This window comes from Manis javanica, chromosome 2, assembly GCF_040802235.1.
Source record: "Manis javanica isolate MJ-LG chromosome 2, MJ_LKY, whole genome shotgun sequence".
Classification (NCBI taxonomy): Eukaryota; Metazoa; Chordata; class Mammalia; order Pholidota; family Manidae; genus Manis; species Manis javanica.
In genome coordinates, this window is record NC_133157.1 from 181888442 (window position 1) to 181904098 (window position 15657).

General features: G+C 40.6%; 1 protein-coding gene across 2 annotated transcripts in view; it reads left to right on the plus strand.

The window, feature by feature from the left end:
- Positions 1–15657, plus strand: part of CPQ (carboxypeptidase Q) — a 604930-nt gene that overhangs the window by 473162 nt on the left and 116111 nt on the right. For both annotated transcript variants that reach the window (XM_073229858.1, XM_036995821.2), the window contains exon 6: positions 12830–12921. In XM_073229858.1, coding sequence (XP_073085959.1) covers positions 12830–12921 — 92 coding nt within the window. The remainder of the gene's footprint in view (positions 1–12829; positions 12922–15657) is intronic.

Below are 15657 nucleotides of genomic sequence, written 5' to 3' on the forward strand. Positions count from 1 at the left end.
CATATCCAGCCTTTAGCACTTACTAGCTCTGTGACATTCATATCACATTTTTTTAGTCTTGGGGATAATGTGCAAGGTACTATAATACTCCCAGGTGTTATAGGACTGTTTTGAAAATTAAGTGAGATTATGTCTGGAAAGAATTAGCACAGTCTGGCAGAGTGGTAAGTACCCAATAAATCCTGCTCACTTCTCTCGCCCAGCCTCACCACCCAACCAGTTGGCCATTGTCTGTCACACAGCATCAGTGGCACTGTGTGAATACTTCTGTTATGTAATTGCTCTCCACCCATCTGCCCCTTCATCACCTTTCTGCCCTCCCTCCAGATCTATTCCTAAACTCAATTATCACTCCCTCTCTGGTATAATCTCCCTCTCTGCAGAGAACAGTGAAAACCTGATGTTTAAAAATCATTTACCATAGAAGGACTTAAAACTCATACAATGTCCTTGTGAGTTTTTGTTTTCCAACAGGATTTATTGTTGACACAAAAATTAATATATTTACATTTGAAGCCCATTATTCACAATAACCTTGACAGTAACATTTCCCTGATTTTTGAGAAGCCCTGTATTTTTTGTGTGCAGGGAATGCATTTTGTTGATTTGTCAAAGTGAATGCTAGGCTTGTAATTTTTTAGATTCAGTTTAAATATTTCTGGAGCTCAGGTTCCCAAAATGCAAGTGAGTCTTCAGCAATCTGTATGGAAGTAAGTTACTCTTCTTTTCTAAATTACTTGGAATTTGTGATGATTTTCAGTCCCAACCATTTAAGACTTGCTATATTTATAGCAACTCCTGTTGCTATAAATCTGAATATTCCAGTGTTGTTCAGCTTCTGGATGTCTTAGGGTCTGATTGCTTCTCTCCACCAGCCTTGAAAATGTCCTCTTTGCATTGGTTCCAGCTCTTACCCCTACTAACCAAACACATTTACTCAACCAACTGTCTATAGGCCATATTCTTGCCACTGTGTCTCTTTGAAGTAAGACAGTTTCATATGGAATTTGAAGGTGCTAACATGGGTCTCTCAGGAATAGGGACAGATAGTGTAGCCTTTCTAATGTGAGAGTTTCACCTAAAAAAAAGACAGAAGAAGATAGAGATGGCACAGGACTGCTCAGCTCTTTCCTGCTGTTATCATTGGGAAGGCAGTAGCCTGAAGTGGTTAATAGCATAGATATGGATTGGGCATCAGACAGTCCTAGGTTAGTCCAAGCTTACTACTCTAAGTTACCTATTATTGGGCAAGTAACAGTTTCTCTACCTGTTTCATTCTTTGTAAAAGGGGAAGGCAGTATTACTTACTTTGCAGAATTAAATGAAGTAATGTTTCTAAAATTATACAACATACTGTCTGGAATTATCTAAGCACAGTGTCTGCTACAGTACTGAGTGCCCAGGAAATCTTGGTCCCCCCTCCTCTCATGCTGAATGTCGCCCACCTCTAACATGGCACTGATGATGCTGTAAATGCTTTCACCACAGTGTCATTGCTCTCCTCAAGTTCTTTTCTTTGTTGCCTTTCTGCCCAGCCCTGCTGTCTCTTCTTGAACCCAGTTCAATCTCTCTCTGGTGTGACCTCATCCTCCATGTAGAGCAGTGATAATAGTTTTTTAACAGTTTTCTTTAGATGAATTCAAAGAGCCTATAAAAGGATGGTGGTGATGGCTATGATGAGAAGAATAATATGAGAATTTCTTTCTCTCTTTGTCTTCTAGATTATAAGTTCCATTAGTCCAAAGAGCATGACTGTTTCTTCAGCTCTAAATCCCTTGGTTCTTTTTGATTTCTGCACAGTTTGTGTAAATGAGTGTTTGCTGATTTGTATGTTCACTTCTCCTATTACAGGATTTTTCTTTCTTCTTTTATGGAATAGAATTCTTAAATGTATGCTTGTACATCTAAATATGAACAGCCATGATTTATTTTAATAAGCATTAACTGTGGAAATTAAATATAGCTTTATATTTAATATCACAGGAAATAATGCTCCTGAAATGTTAGTGTCTACAGAAGGGGGAAAAAAATCTAGGCTGATTTTAAGGTTTGAGGACAGAGGTCCTGGGAAAGTTTCTGAGAATAGAAGCATTACATTCCTTCCCATACTATGTACATAACTCTGCATGGGTATGGTTTCATTTCAGAACTGGTGTGTCACAGACTCTGAACACATCCCTGTAAGCTCAGCCCTAGGAGGGCAGCAGATAAATGTAGGGAGGCTTTGGAAGACAACAGGCCTCTGATGTCTGAAGTAAATTTTTACAAGCTCCTATAAATAGTTTTAATAGACTATATAAAATTTCTCCTTTACCTAATAGCTTTTATATATAAGATGTGACATAATGACCTGGAAAAGCAAAAACTGTTAAGGTCAGATGATCCATTACCTTGACAGTGTAAGCTTCATAATTTGTGAAACATTGAAATTTCATGTAAACACCCCTGAGTTTGCTCTAAGTTATCTTTTATCTGGAGAATAAAAATGTGTCTCCCACTTTCCATAACTGAGAAGTGAAAATGTTTGATATAAATGGCACTTTTCCTGGAAGACCAAATGTTTCTCTTCAGAAAATGCCAGCTCCATGTCCCTCTGGATGGGGTTCAGTATCTGCAGAGTCATCAATTATAATATTCTAGATCTAACAGAGATTCAGATTCCAGTCTGTTTCCATGTTCCCTACCTGCCCACACCAAGCCTTACTACAAGGTTTTAATCTCCCTTAGGCAAGTATAACTGATAACTGATTTAATGTTTAGAAATATCCTATGTCCAAAAGTTCTTTTTCTAGATAGAATTTGTATCTATCTTGTTGCAGCTTAAAGTAGTTTTCCTCAGTTGTGCTACTTTATTCAAATATGTGTGGGGTTCTTTGATTTACAAGGAGCTCAATGTGGAAGCCAAGAGAAGAAAGTACATTAATCATAACTAATTAACAAATGGGTGGAACATAAAATAACAGCTTTGAAGTTCAGAAGAAGGAAAGAGAGGAGTAAGAGGAATTGGAGTAGAGTCTTGAAAAAGGTTGGGATATGAGTAAGCCACAAGCAAAGGACAAATGGGGTGGGACAAATGGTGTGAGGGAAAGCACAGAGATAGGGAGACTGGTCTACCTTGAAGTAAAGCTGGGGGAAGGGGAGCAGATTGGAACCAGTCTGCCTAAGGCCTTGAATGACATACTAAAGACAATGGCTGTATGCTATAGACTAGTGACCTGCAAAGCCAGGCACTATGTTGAGTATAGGAACAGGTTTATTTCTTACAGAAAAAAAGAAATGCATTTTACTAATATTTATTACATGTATGGCAATATTGGTATATGTCATTTATACATATACATATGTGGTCATACATTCCCCAAACTGTTTTACTGATAGAGATGCATGTCCTAAAAAGTTTGGAGGCAGGCTACTGCTATAGATGATATGGAGTGATTAGAGATTTTCACGCAACCAATGACATGTTCAAAGCAACATTTTAAGATGAATCTAGCAGCAGTTATACAGAAAGGATTGGAGGAAGCAGTTATTTGGCAATTGCACAATTCAAAGGGCTTAGGTTATGGTAGCCACCGTGGGAAAGGAGATGGGAAGGTGCCAGAGACGTTTTGATGATCTTATTGTTTTCATGGTAAGATTTTTCCTTAGCAAGAGGACTCAGCAGTGACTCTTTGGGAGCTGAGAATGGAGCAACAGAATGATTGTTTTGTTCAAAAATGATTACAAAAGCCACAAGGCATAAATCTGCAAAGAAGTAAAAAGCTAACCTTTTCAAACAATATGGCTTCTCTCTCACTTACCAACTTTACATCTCCCTGTATGGCCCCGGAAGATGACTGGTTAGCCAGAGACGGGTAAGATTCCTCAAAGGAGGAACAACCTAAGACAGGCACAGTCGCAGGGGGGCCATCAGGTGAGAAATTGGGGATCAACAGAGGTGAGGCTTAGAACCTCAACCCCCCTGTTTTGAGAGAAATCTTCTGCATCCGTGGATGTTTTGTTGCCCTTGTCTAGTTTGGATTAATACTTAGTCTACAGGCACACACTTGATCATCTGATCATCTACATTTGCCCTCTTACAGCACTAAACTATGTTTTCTACCTTTATCTTGCATCTACCTACCACTTCAGCATTTTATTTAAAAAAAAAAAATAATAATAATAATAATAATAAGGGAGAAATGTGAGATTCACATATAAATCAAGTATAAAAATCAAATGAATATTCATATTTGACCTGATTGTTTATAGTTCATAATGTGTGATCAAACCGGAAGTCTCTGTGATGACTGCCCTTGCACTGTTCACCATGTAAGAACTTATTCACTATGTAAGAATTCGTTCACCATGTAAGAACTTGTTCGTTATGCTTCAGAAGATTGGAGACTGTTGAGAATTAGGCTTGGGGTTGATTAATGATTGTGCATTGAGTCCCCTATACAGAATTTTATTGTTGTTAACAACCATTTGATCAATAAATGAGAGATGCCCTCGCAAAAAAAAAAAAATGATTGCAAAAGAAGTATTGATATGACCAAATGTGTTGTGGCCTGAAAACTTAAGCTTCAATGAAACCAAGAATGAAGATTATGATTAATTATTGGTCAAAAACAAATTTAGATAACCTCATAAATAATTTTAAAAACAAGGAAAATCTTTAAAAATTTACATAACCTCCTCTCCCCCATAACTATAAAAAGGAGCACTTGAAAGAGTCAACGGAATCAGCTCCTGCATTATAAAACAACTTATGCTTCATATCTGCTGTTTGGTATTAGAAAGGGATCCCAGAAATTTTCTCATCTCAGTTGCTTGTTGGAGATATATTACTTTCTGATAATCATCGATTCAAGTACAAACACGCATTCTTCCTCACACAGTGTAATCTTCATAAGAAATAAAATGTAAAGAACCATATTGGTGAATGTGAATTTGTAAGAGAAGTCTTGATTTTCCACATTTTCTTTAAAATAGTACTATTTATGTAACTCTTTCCCTTTTGATGTTTTTGCAAGGTAAAACTCTTAACAGAAGTGTGATTGAGAGTTCAAATCTATCATTAATCAGGCTTCTCAATTTCTCCTTGCAGATAAAACACCTAATGATAAGGAAAAATAAATAGTATGTTTTCAAACTCCAACTAGATCAGGCATGTAAGCCCTACATGATACTATCATTATCTTAGAAATATATTAATGGAAAAGTTCCATTATCAGGCAATTTAAATAAGAAAAACAAATTCACATATTTTAACTCAAAGGCGGCATCAGATATAAACTTAACATTTGTCTCAGTCAAGTCAAAAAAGACTACAAATTGAGTGTGCATGTGTATGTAATTATTTTGGCTAAAAATGAATAGAATGTAGTATGGAAAATTGATATAGCATATTGATACATATCAAAATAGGGAGATTTAAGAAAAAGTTCCACATTAAGTAGAAGCGAGTATTCTCATATAATGTTGGTGGGAATATAAATTGGTAGCCCTTCTTTTGGGCATTAGTGACATGTTTCAAGTGTCCTAAAAACATTTATACCATTTAGACTCAGTGTTTCTACTTTTAAGAACTGTCCTAAGGATAAAAACCTTAAATGTCTAGCAATAAGGGAATTTCTAAAGAAAATAGAGGCATTTTCTTGAAAATTATGGATTATAATAGGTTAAAGGCCATATGTGTCATAACTTTGGAAAAGTGGAAAAAGAAGTATAAAACTATGTATAAAATGTTACTTTTTATGTATGTATACAATTACATGCACACAAAAATAAGGAAATATTATAATATGCTTATAGGTTGCTTTTGTTTTCTGATTTTTTATTGTTCTCCTTAATTTTCAATTTTACAGAGGATATATACTATTTATATAATCAGAAAAAATGTCAAAGTAAAAAATTAAAGAGAGCTGTCAGAGTTTAAAGTGCAAATACCTATAATTTAATACAATTAGCTGATGAAAGGTTTCTGTGGCCATATTTATTTAATGTCTTGATAAACAAGAGCTGTTTGATGTGCTAAATTTTGACTAGATCCATCTGTGCTATAATGCAATAGTAACTGAAGCAAATGTTGATACTGAAGCACATCTAATTATCTAGGCTGCTAGGATGATTTTACTTCTGTTATTTGGGCTTTGGTTCCACGAAATAGATTATTTTACCAACTTTCTGAACTGAGGAGGCACTAATGTGCTTTAAATGAAAAACAGTCACTTTTATTTACATGTTTATGAATATATTTATTCATTCAGTCAGTCAATAAGCATTTATTCAGCACCTGTTAATGTCAGTTACTAGACAAGGATTATGAGAATGAGAAAGGAGTGTCAGAAAATTAATGGTCTATGGGTAAATCAACATTTAAGTGTGGCTAAAAATGAAGATAGAGGTATTTATGAATTTCTGGAGAATCACTGACAGAGGGGTAGCCAGCTTTGCCTTAGAGTTAGGGGAGCCTTCCCAGAGAAAGTGATATTAGAGATGGGCTTTGTTGACTGAACAGGAGTTTGCCAAATGTAAAAGGTGAAGGAGCATTCTAGATAAGAAGAAGAACATATACAAAAGACCAAAAATGTGGGATAGCATGGCATGTTCAGGACTGGTAGGAAACATGATGTGGCTGGAGTTTAGGATGAGAGGAAGATGCAAGAGATGAGAGTAGAAAGGTGAGTTAGGGCCAAAAATGGCCTTCACACACTGGTAGTCACAATGTTATACTTCAGCAATGATTAACTGTGATTTTCCTGGCTAATTGAATCCTAATCACTATAATGAGGTAGGACTGTTCTCTTTGAATTATGGAAATTATAACTGTTAATGACCTGTTCCACAAACATAGGTTATAAATAAGATTATGTCTCTTTAATCTCCTTTATAGTTAATCATCCTCCACAGGCCTTATTACCGGAAGTCTATTTACCTCCTCTCCAGGTCCTTCCCCTCTGGATTGTCTATGAATCCAGGACCTTACCCAGGCTGAATAGATCAAGTCCTCTTCCAGAAACCTGTAGCTGACTCCACCTGTCGCTGCTTTCCCTCTGGCTTTGCAGAACATCGTTTGCTCCCCTAAATCACAGCTGTGCTGATTTGGAGCAATGAGGTTACAACTCCCTGTTTACATTCCCATGCTCATCTGTTGCTCCCTAAATCATGACCTTTGTGTCAGGGTGGCTGGATTTGAAGGAACTTCTGCAGTTGGCCACATGCTAGGCTGAAATTAGCCCTTCCCCTAGAACCTTAGGCCACTGTGTTGAGCAAGGTTGACAGCCCAGGCTCCTCCATTTATCAGGATTACTTTATTTTAGTGGTTCCCAGGATCTTCCCTGTCCCAGGATCTTGGTCATTGTCTGTCACCCTGATCAAACAGGTCTCTCATCCCCAGCCCCCAAGCTACAGAAGCAAGGCTGAGGGCACTAGGGCTTTCCTCTCAGAAGGCCCTGACACCGATATACCTCCTGCCCAGGGTCCAGGTCAGTCCTCCAGATGGCTCAAGAAGGAGTAGCTTACAAGATGGAATTTACAAAACAGTTTGTTGCTGGGTCCCAAAGCCTGGGCCAAGGGCCTAACTCACGTCACTGAAAAATACCAAAAGTGATTTTTTTCAAAAACAAAAGATCTTCTTCAAAGTGAATTTCTCTTCCTGTCTATAAAGAGGAGTAGTTGCAATTTGCTTTACTAAAATAATTAATCTTTGTCTAACCATATGCCCTATTTAAAAAAACAATGATAATGTGCTTATATGCTGTATGACAAATTATGGAACTCACCCAAGGTGGAGATATGTCTTGATCCCCAAACCCATGTGTCTAACCACTGTGCTTACTGCTTCCTCTCAAGGTGTGGATAAAATGAGAGTTCCTGTGACCAGGATTCTCACCCGGCCCTAGTTGACTAGCTCACTGCACACCTGTGGGCAATACATGGCTGTTGACTCTATATAAAGAGCTCCTCCCTGTGCTCTGTGCACTAGACAGTTGCATGGCTGTAAGGCTGCAGGAGAGCAGAGCAGAGGCTAGAGTGGTGGCATTGCTGAGGACAGAGGCTCAGAGGGTGGCTGTGTGGGACAATTGTGCAGAGAGGCCCAGAGGACAGATGTGCAGACAGAAGGGCCCAGAGGCAAGGGGAGAGACCAGCTTGCTGCATGAAGACTTTCTGCCTGAGAATGAGCCAACCTCACTTGAGCCCACACAGGAAGGTGACTGGGGAACATGGTTTGATCGAGGGCAAGGTCAAGGTATCTGTCCTGAGGGACCAAGGGGGACCAGAGGCCACATGTTGAAATAGCTATCCATTGGTCCCCAGTGAACATACAATGTGTCCTGGCTCTGCTGGACACAGGGGCTGAAATCCATTTGCAAGACAATTGGTGAAAGTCGGCAGAGTTCATTGTTGACCAAGGAAAAAGACAGGCTGCCCTTATGTGAGGAGTGCTTCAGCGGGCTGCCTCTGTGAATGGGGAGACAGTGGATCATCCCCCAATGGGTATGTGGTCTGAGGTGGCTTGACTCCTAGAGGACCAGGCCCCACCCGAGAACTGGAGGCAAGTGGAGGTGACATCTGAGGCTGTAGGGGTGGCCCTTGGTATAGTAAGCAGATCCTTTGAGAAGCAGAGTGCCCGTGAGGCAGCGGGGACTGTGGGTTGGCTGCTTCTCACAGTATTAAAAAGGTCTACAGAAGAGACCCAAGAAATGGTGGCATGAGAACACGAGCTGAAAACTTCTGTGGATTCCCTGAAGAAGGAGATGGCACTGATGCAATAGGAGGCAGCATGAGAGCACCAACAGCAAGGTGCCTTTGGAGTGGTAAACAAGTACTTACCTCAAGAGACGGCAGCGCTGCCAGGTGTTCTGAAGGAGGTAGAGGCCATCAGGGAAAGGGACCAGCTCCTGAGGGAAGCACAGGCAGAGGTGGCATGAGCACATCAGCTGCAAAGCATTGAGGTGAAGGTAAGGGGGCTTCTGAACACCAAGCTAGCATTGCTGAGAGGCACTGTAACAGAGGAGGCACTTGGGGGAGTGGAGAGAAAGGTGCCATCAGCCCCAGAAATGGACGAGCAAGGGAAGGATGAAGGGGTGGTGCTGCAGACACTGGCCCCTCCTGTATTCAAAGCATGCCCAGTGGTTGTAAAGAACATAAAGACCCAGCAGCTGAAAGTTCCCCAAGGAGAGGAGCAGCCCCCTCTCCAGGTCGTGGAGCACTCTATGGTCCACCCCTATACTCAGGCTGAGCCAGTGGCTGTGGGACTTAGGGGTGGATGGAATTGTACTGTTGGGATCAGAGATGGGAAAGCTGTCTTCCCTGACAGTGCAGCCTGCCTTGAGGCAGCAATTACAAAATGTGAGTGACTCACAAGAAGAATTTAAGGGACCCATGAAGGTTATGAAGAGCCAGATGTGGGTTGATTTAACACAGGCAGGAGTAGATGGAAGGAAATTAGACTGGAAGCCAAATAGGATCTTATTGGAGCTATGGCAACAACTGAAACCAGAGCAGCAGTTCCAGCCATTAAGACCAAAGAGGCAGAGGTCAGAGACAGAGCCACGAGTCCGGCCTGTGTGTCTGCAAGACTTTTGGCTGGAGAGGCTGGAGAACAATGTTCGAGCTTCCTTGCACAGGGACCATTGCAGAGGACTAAGGGCACATAGATTGAGAGGAGAGAATCCTGGAGAGTTGGAGTGTGGATAAAATGAGAGTCCCTGGGGCCAGGATTCTCACCTGGCCCTGGTTGACTAGCTCACTGCACACCTGTGGGCAGTACATGGCTGTTGACTCTAAGAGCTCTGCCCAGTGCTCTGGGTGCAACATGGTGGCAGGGCTGCAAGGCTGCAGGAGAGCAGAGCAGAGGCTGGCATAGTGCCAGCACTGAGGACAGAGGCCCAGGGGATGGCTGTGCAGACAGAGGGGCCCAGAGGCAAGGGGAGAGCCCAGCTTGCATGCAGACTCACTCTGAGTGAATGGGATTTTAGTGACTGACCTGCCATCTGGAAATAAAGTTGGGTATAACCCTTTCACCCCAAGAACGTTTTGCTGTCAATTTCTTTAGTCACATTGAATCCATAGGGAACTTGCCTGGGGGTGAAACCCATTGGCAAGACACAGGGGTACAAAGTTTCTCACGAATTTAAAGGAGGCTCTGTTTGTCTTTCTAGAGCCAGCTATGCACCATGGCTATGCTGTTGTTGATTGGAGGCTTTAACATTCCTCATATCAAACTGATTACTTCTTTATTATCTTAATATAACATGATTGGCCATTTGGCTGATTTGAAATGTAAAGGAGCCTAATCCTGTCCGATAACGATTCTCAATGGAACACCATATCTATAGGTATATTCATTTGCTTATAAAAAATGATTTTTCCCTAACCTGTGCTGTCCCTCTTTCCTTAGAGAATTCCATCATTTAAATAATTTGGTACAGTGTTTCTGGTAGGTACAGAGATATGTGAAAAGAAAGTATTTTTTCCTTTTTTATGGATTCTAGAAAATGTTCAGAATTTTCATTTGCAGTACTTTTCCTTATTTTTCTTTGTGTTGCAAGCAAAATGTCATTTGCTTTAAATTGACATTAAGCACATTTCCTTTAGAGAAACTGAAGATTATGATCTTTAGATATACTGATGAGGTTTCTTCCTCCAGCAACAGTTTCAGTTTGTGCTACAAACGTGAGCAGATGGTTTGACTGGAGTGCGTGCGGGCACCACAGGATTCTTTTCCAGCAGGCACTTGAATGTCTTTGGAAGAACTTCATCTCTGAGTCTTTAGATGCCTCTTCTCTCTGAGGGTAAAAGTGTGTGCTCTGTGCTTGGATATTCATTATGTACTTTTATATAGTTCATTTATTGATATCTATTAACATGCCAGGCACAGGGCTGTCTTAAATGATCATGTCTCATTTAATCCTCATAACCATGCCATGAAATAGTTACAACATAAGCATATAATATTCCCTCCACTTTTCAGATGAGGAGGCTGAATTTCAGGTAGATCAATTCTCAATTGTTATACAGTTGGTGCCTAATCATGCAGGGCTCACCATCTCTGTCTGCCTTTTTCAATTGTAACAGCTTGCCTGGGAATAAGCTGGCTGGAGAGGTTTAGTTGATGAGGCTGGAGGAGTGGTGGAGGGCTGTGAACTTTATTCCAAGTGAGACACCTAGCTTTTTTCATTCAGTCAGTACCTATTTATTGGGCACTGATATGTGCCAAATAGTCTAGGCACTAGAGGGTATCATAGTGCATCAAAAAGCATAAAACCCTGCCTTCTAGAAGCTTACATCCTAGCAGTTGGAGGTTTGAGGAGAGAAATAATGTGATTGGGTTTACGTTTTGTGAGGGTCCTTCTGGCTGCAGTGGGGAGCATTCCCTGCAGAGGGGCAAGCGCTGCTGCAGAGAGACTGGTTAGGAGGTGCCTGCAATAAGCCAGGAAAGAGGGGGTGGGGACTCAGACCAGAGCGGTAGCAGAATGAGAAGTTGGATTCTAGATAGACTTAGAAGAAAACACCAATGGAGTTTGCTAAGCAACTGGATGTGGGACTTACTTTTCTAGGCTTTCATTGGAGCTCAGATCAGCTTGCATCCTAAACCTGTGCTCCTGTAATTATGTTAAAATGTGCAAGTGCAAAGTGGCTCCACAACAAAATTCCATTTAGTGAAAAATGTAGCCCCTTTTCATCTCCTTAGCCTTAGGCCGAGGAAAGGACAATATTTGTTGGTGCCCAGACGAAGCCGGCAGAGCTCCATTTACCAGGAACATTTGTCCAGGCTTCAGTCCACCAGCCTTTTCCCTCGAAGGCCCGATGCCTGGGTGGTTACACTTGTGAGATTATACTTGAGATCTGTAGTGTGTCCATCTCAGAGCCACTCAGCATCTTTCTTTATAGCTCTCCTGTGGTGAGGCAGGAGGATGGATCCTCCTAATAAGATTTCAGCCCAACTTCCTGTTTTTCTGCTTGTGTTATGACCCTGAAATGACATTACAAGGTCCAAATCAAAACAGATCTCAATTCTTGTTCACAAAGTGGGACTTGTAGCATATTGTGTTGTCAAGTTTGGGAAACAGCTTCCTCATAGTTAACTTTTACTGAGCACACATAGTCACTCATAAATGGTCTGGATAGTCCAATATGCCAGTAACTTTAATAACTCCCAGTATAAATTTGTATTTCCCAAGTCAATGAAATTGCCACCAAACTATTTGTGCAGTAATAAAGTGAATTAAATGGCAGCCTCATTCAGTTTATTTTCATTGACCTTAAGTGAATGGCCATACAGTTCCAAGTAGGAGAGGAAAGTGACCATGAGTAAACATAAATATTGCATCTGCTTCCTCGTCACTACATTACTGAGGATAGCATGGACAACTAGCTATACTTGTAGATTTAGACTAAGAAGCAATCCCCAACCTACCTTACCTTGTAGTAGAGCCAAGTAACTGTATTTTTAATTAATCACTGGACGGCCCCATGACCCACCTAGAATCCCCCTATCTGCACCTCCTCTGTGAGATCTAACATTCCATCCCACTGAACTTGGCCATCCACTAGGCCCTGCTGTACAGGTTGTCCAGTTAAGGATATGGTTAGAGGCTCTCACTTCCTGGCCTGCAGGCAGCATTTACACCACCCACTTCTCCATTAACCTGTCCTGGAAATCAGCCCTGAGGGTGCTTTGCTCTGTCAGCCATACTCTGAATTAAGCAGCCACAACAGCAAGAGATAAGTATATGTGCCTCTGATTCGTTTCTACCTCCAGAATGCAGACAAGGGCCCTTGCCATTTTTTAGAAATTTAAAATCAACTGAAGAATCACTTACTTTATTATTTTTCCCAGGGCTGCGTCCCAAGAGGACTCTGCGTTTGGTGCTCTGGACTGCAGAAGAACAAGGTGGAATTGGTGCCTTCCAGTATTATCAGTCACACAAGGTAAGAAAGCAGCCAAGGGTTGCTGGGCATTTGCACATGTGATATCTGTATAAAGAAACCAGAAGCACTGATGTTTTTGGTTTTAAATTCCCTCTTTTGTCCTGAAGACTCTCAACAATACATTGTGGTAAGCTGATCCCAGCAAATACCCTGTGAAAAAGCCTCTCTGCCCATTCCCATGAGAAGAATGTGCTGGCAGAGTGAGGGTGCTGTGGGGTGGGGCTCAGGGCTTCTCCATTTCTGCATCCGTCTATCGCCTTAGAAACTTCCCATCTGCCACACTGCCATTTTCTCAGTCTCCCTAGTTCTTCTCACTCATGTATGCCATGGAAATAGTAATAGGCAAACCTTCCCTCTCCCTACACAGCCCACTCCCATACTTGGATGTCCTAAATCCTCCTGGATGCTCTGGTATTTGAGGGTCATGTCCTGCGGTCTTGAGTCAGCCAGGAACATTGACGATGGCGGTGGGAATGACAGGAGCCAGAGGTCTCAGACCTGGGAATGCAGAGGACTGCCTACAATAAGGCAAAAGTGAAGCTTGAGGAAAGAAGGTGAGAGTGGAAGATTGTGATTAGAAATACAAGATGACATTTAAGAAGAGAACAGGGAGATCAATGCCAAGAACCACCTTTGAGAGAGGGCAAAGTGTTCTGGACCAAATCAAATATTAGTTCAAAGAGGAATTCCCCAACCGGCAGGTGTGCTGCTGAGTAGAGATGCCTTGGGAGGCAGAGAATTCGGGTCTGGTTTGCTGCAGCTGCTGGATTGTTTTTCCTGCTTCTCCAGATCAGAGGCAACAGATCTTGCAAGCTTACATTATCAAAATCAGAAACAGGTTTGTTTTCTGAATTGTGTTTATATCCTTTTACATCACTTCACAGAGTCAGTCTCTATTATCCTATATCAGTTAGAGCTTAAGAGTAATGAGTTCAGTGTCATGAATTTGGTCACTGAATATAGGTATTTACTGTACAAAGGTAAACCATGCCTCACGCCCAGCTGTTTAACACGTCAGATTTTTGGCCTCAAGTGAACCTTGGGAATGAGTTTCTAGATGAGCATCACATGTTTGGTGGGTCAGTAACATTACCTTCTTTATCTTGCAGCAGACTAGAACATCAGATAAGAGGTATGCTAGATTCAATAACACTTCATTAATATTTCTTACCACCTATTATGTTTCAAGTACTAGATTAGGCATTAGGTTTAGTGTTGTTAAAACAATTCACCCTGGCCTTACTGATACTGCAATCTAAAGAAGTTCACCAAGCACTGAACTTGAATGATAATATAATGTGTGAGGTGTTCTGATAAAGAATAAAGTATTGATGACAGGAAGCTCGCCCTACCTGGTCTTGGTGAGTGGTTGGGATAGGCTACATGGAAGAAAGGACACCTAAGCGAAGACCTGAAGATTGAGTAGAAGTAAGCTAAGAAAAAGCAGTTGATAAGGAGAAGTGAGCACTGGGTAGCAGGAACTGTATGTACAAAGGCTGGAGGTAAAGAGATCACAGCACACTGGAGAAACTGAAGGGAATTCAGAGTGGCTGGTGCATAGAACGTAACATGCATAGCAGAAGAAACATAGAGTAGAGAGGTAAACAAAAGCCTGAACAAGAAAAACATATACACCACACTCAGAATTTTGTACTTTATCCTGAGTCAAGAAGAGCAACAATTTTTAAGGAGGAGCCTTTAGACTCTATGCATCTTGGACTCAGTAAAAAACAGAATACATAAAGAAATGTTTTGAAGTGCATATATTCTCCATATATACCCTACTAAAAAAAATTGGATTTAAACTGCAATGAATCTGGCTTGAAATTTCCTCAACCACTAAAATTCCTTAGATCTGAAAAAAGGTTATTTCTTTGTAAGTTTTTGAGTTTCACTCAATAACACATGAATTCTAAATATACCTTCTAAAACACATGGATGAAGCCAGAAATGACTTGACTTTTAAACTTCTAGGAAGGTTTGGCAGGGATATATATATATATGTATGTATATATATAAGCATATTATATATATAATTTCAAAGGATGTGCAGTCAAATCAACAGAGCTGGTTTATCTTGGTAATATTCATATTGCCTTCATACAAATGTGTACATATACTGTTGGCTAGTCTGATTTGCATTTCAGGGGTGGGAAGAAGAAATTCCACAAAGGGAAATATAGGCTTTTTGTTTTAAGATAACTCTTTATCTCAACTTTAAAAAGACATTCTGCATGTTTTATATGATATAGCTAATTTCAAAAAAAAATAATTCTATATTCTTATGAATGACATTGATGGAAGCATTGTCAAGAGCATAATCATTTCTGGGATGGCTGAGATAACTTTATGTATAATAAGCAAGTCACAAATCAGGGACAACAAATCAGATTCTTTAACTTCTCTATAGTATTATTTAATGCTAGAAAATAGTCAATGTCTAGTTCACTCCAGTCACAACAGAGTGATCCTCTAAGGTTATGATAGTTGCTGAAATAAATAAGCCCTAAAATTTCAGTGACTTAACATAGTAGAGATTTATTTCTTGCTTAGTTAACATCCAGGCTACAGTTGTGCTCCACATAGTCATTCAGGGATCCAGGCTGATAGTCTCTTTAGAAACATGGCTTTTAATATTGTCTTGAGCATCAATATCCAGCCGGCCAACATGGGGAGAGTGGAAGTGAATAGGGGAAAGGCAGGATGCGTGTTTGGTTAACCAAAACCTAAAAGGAC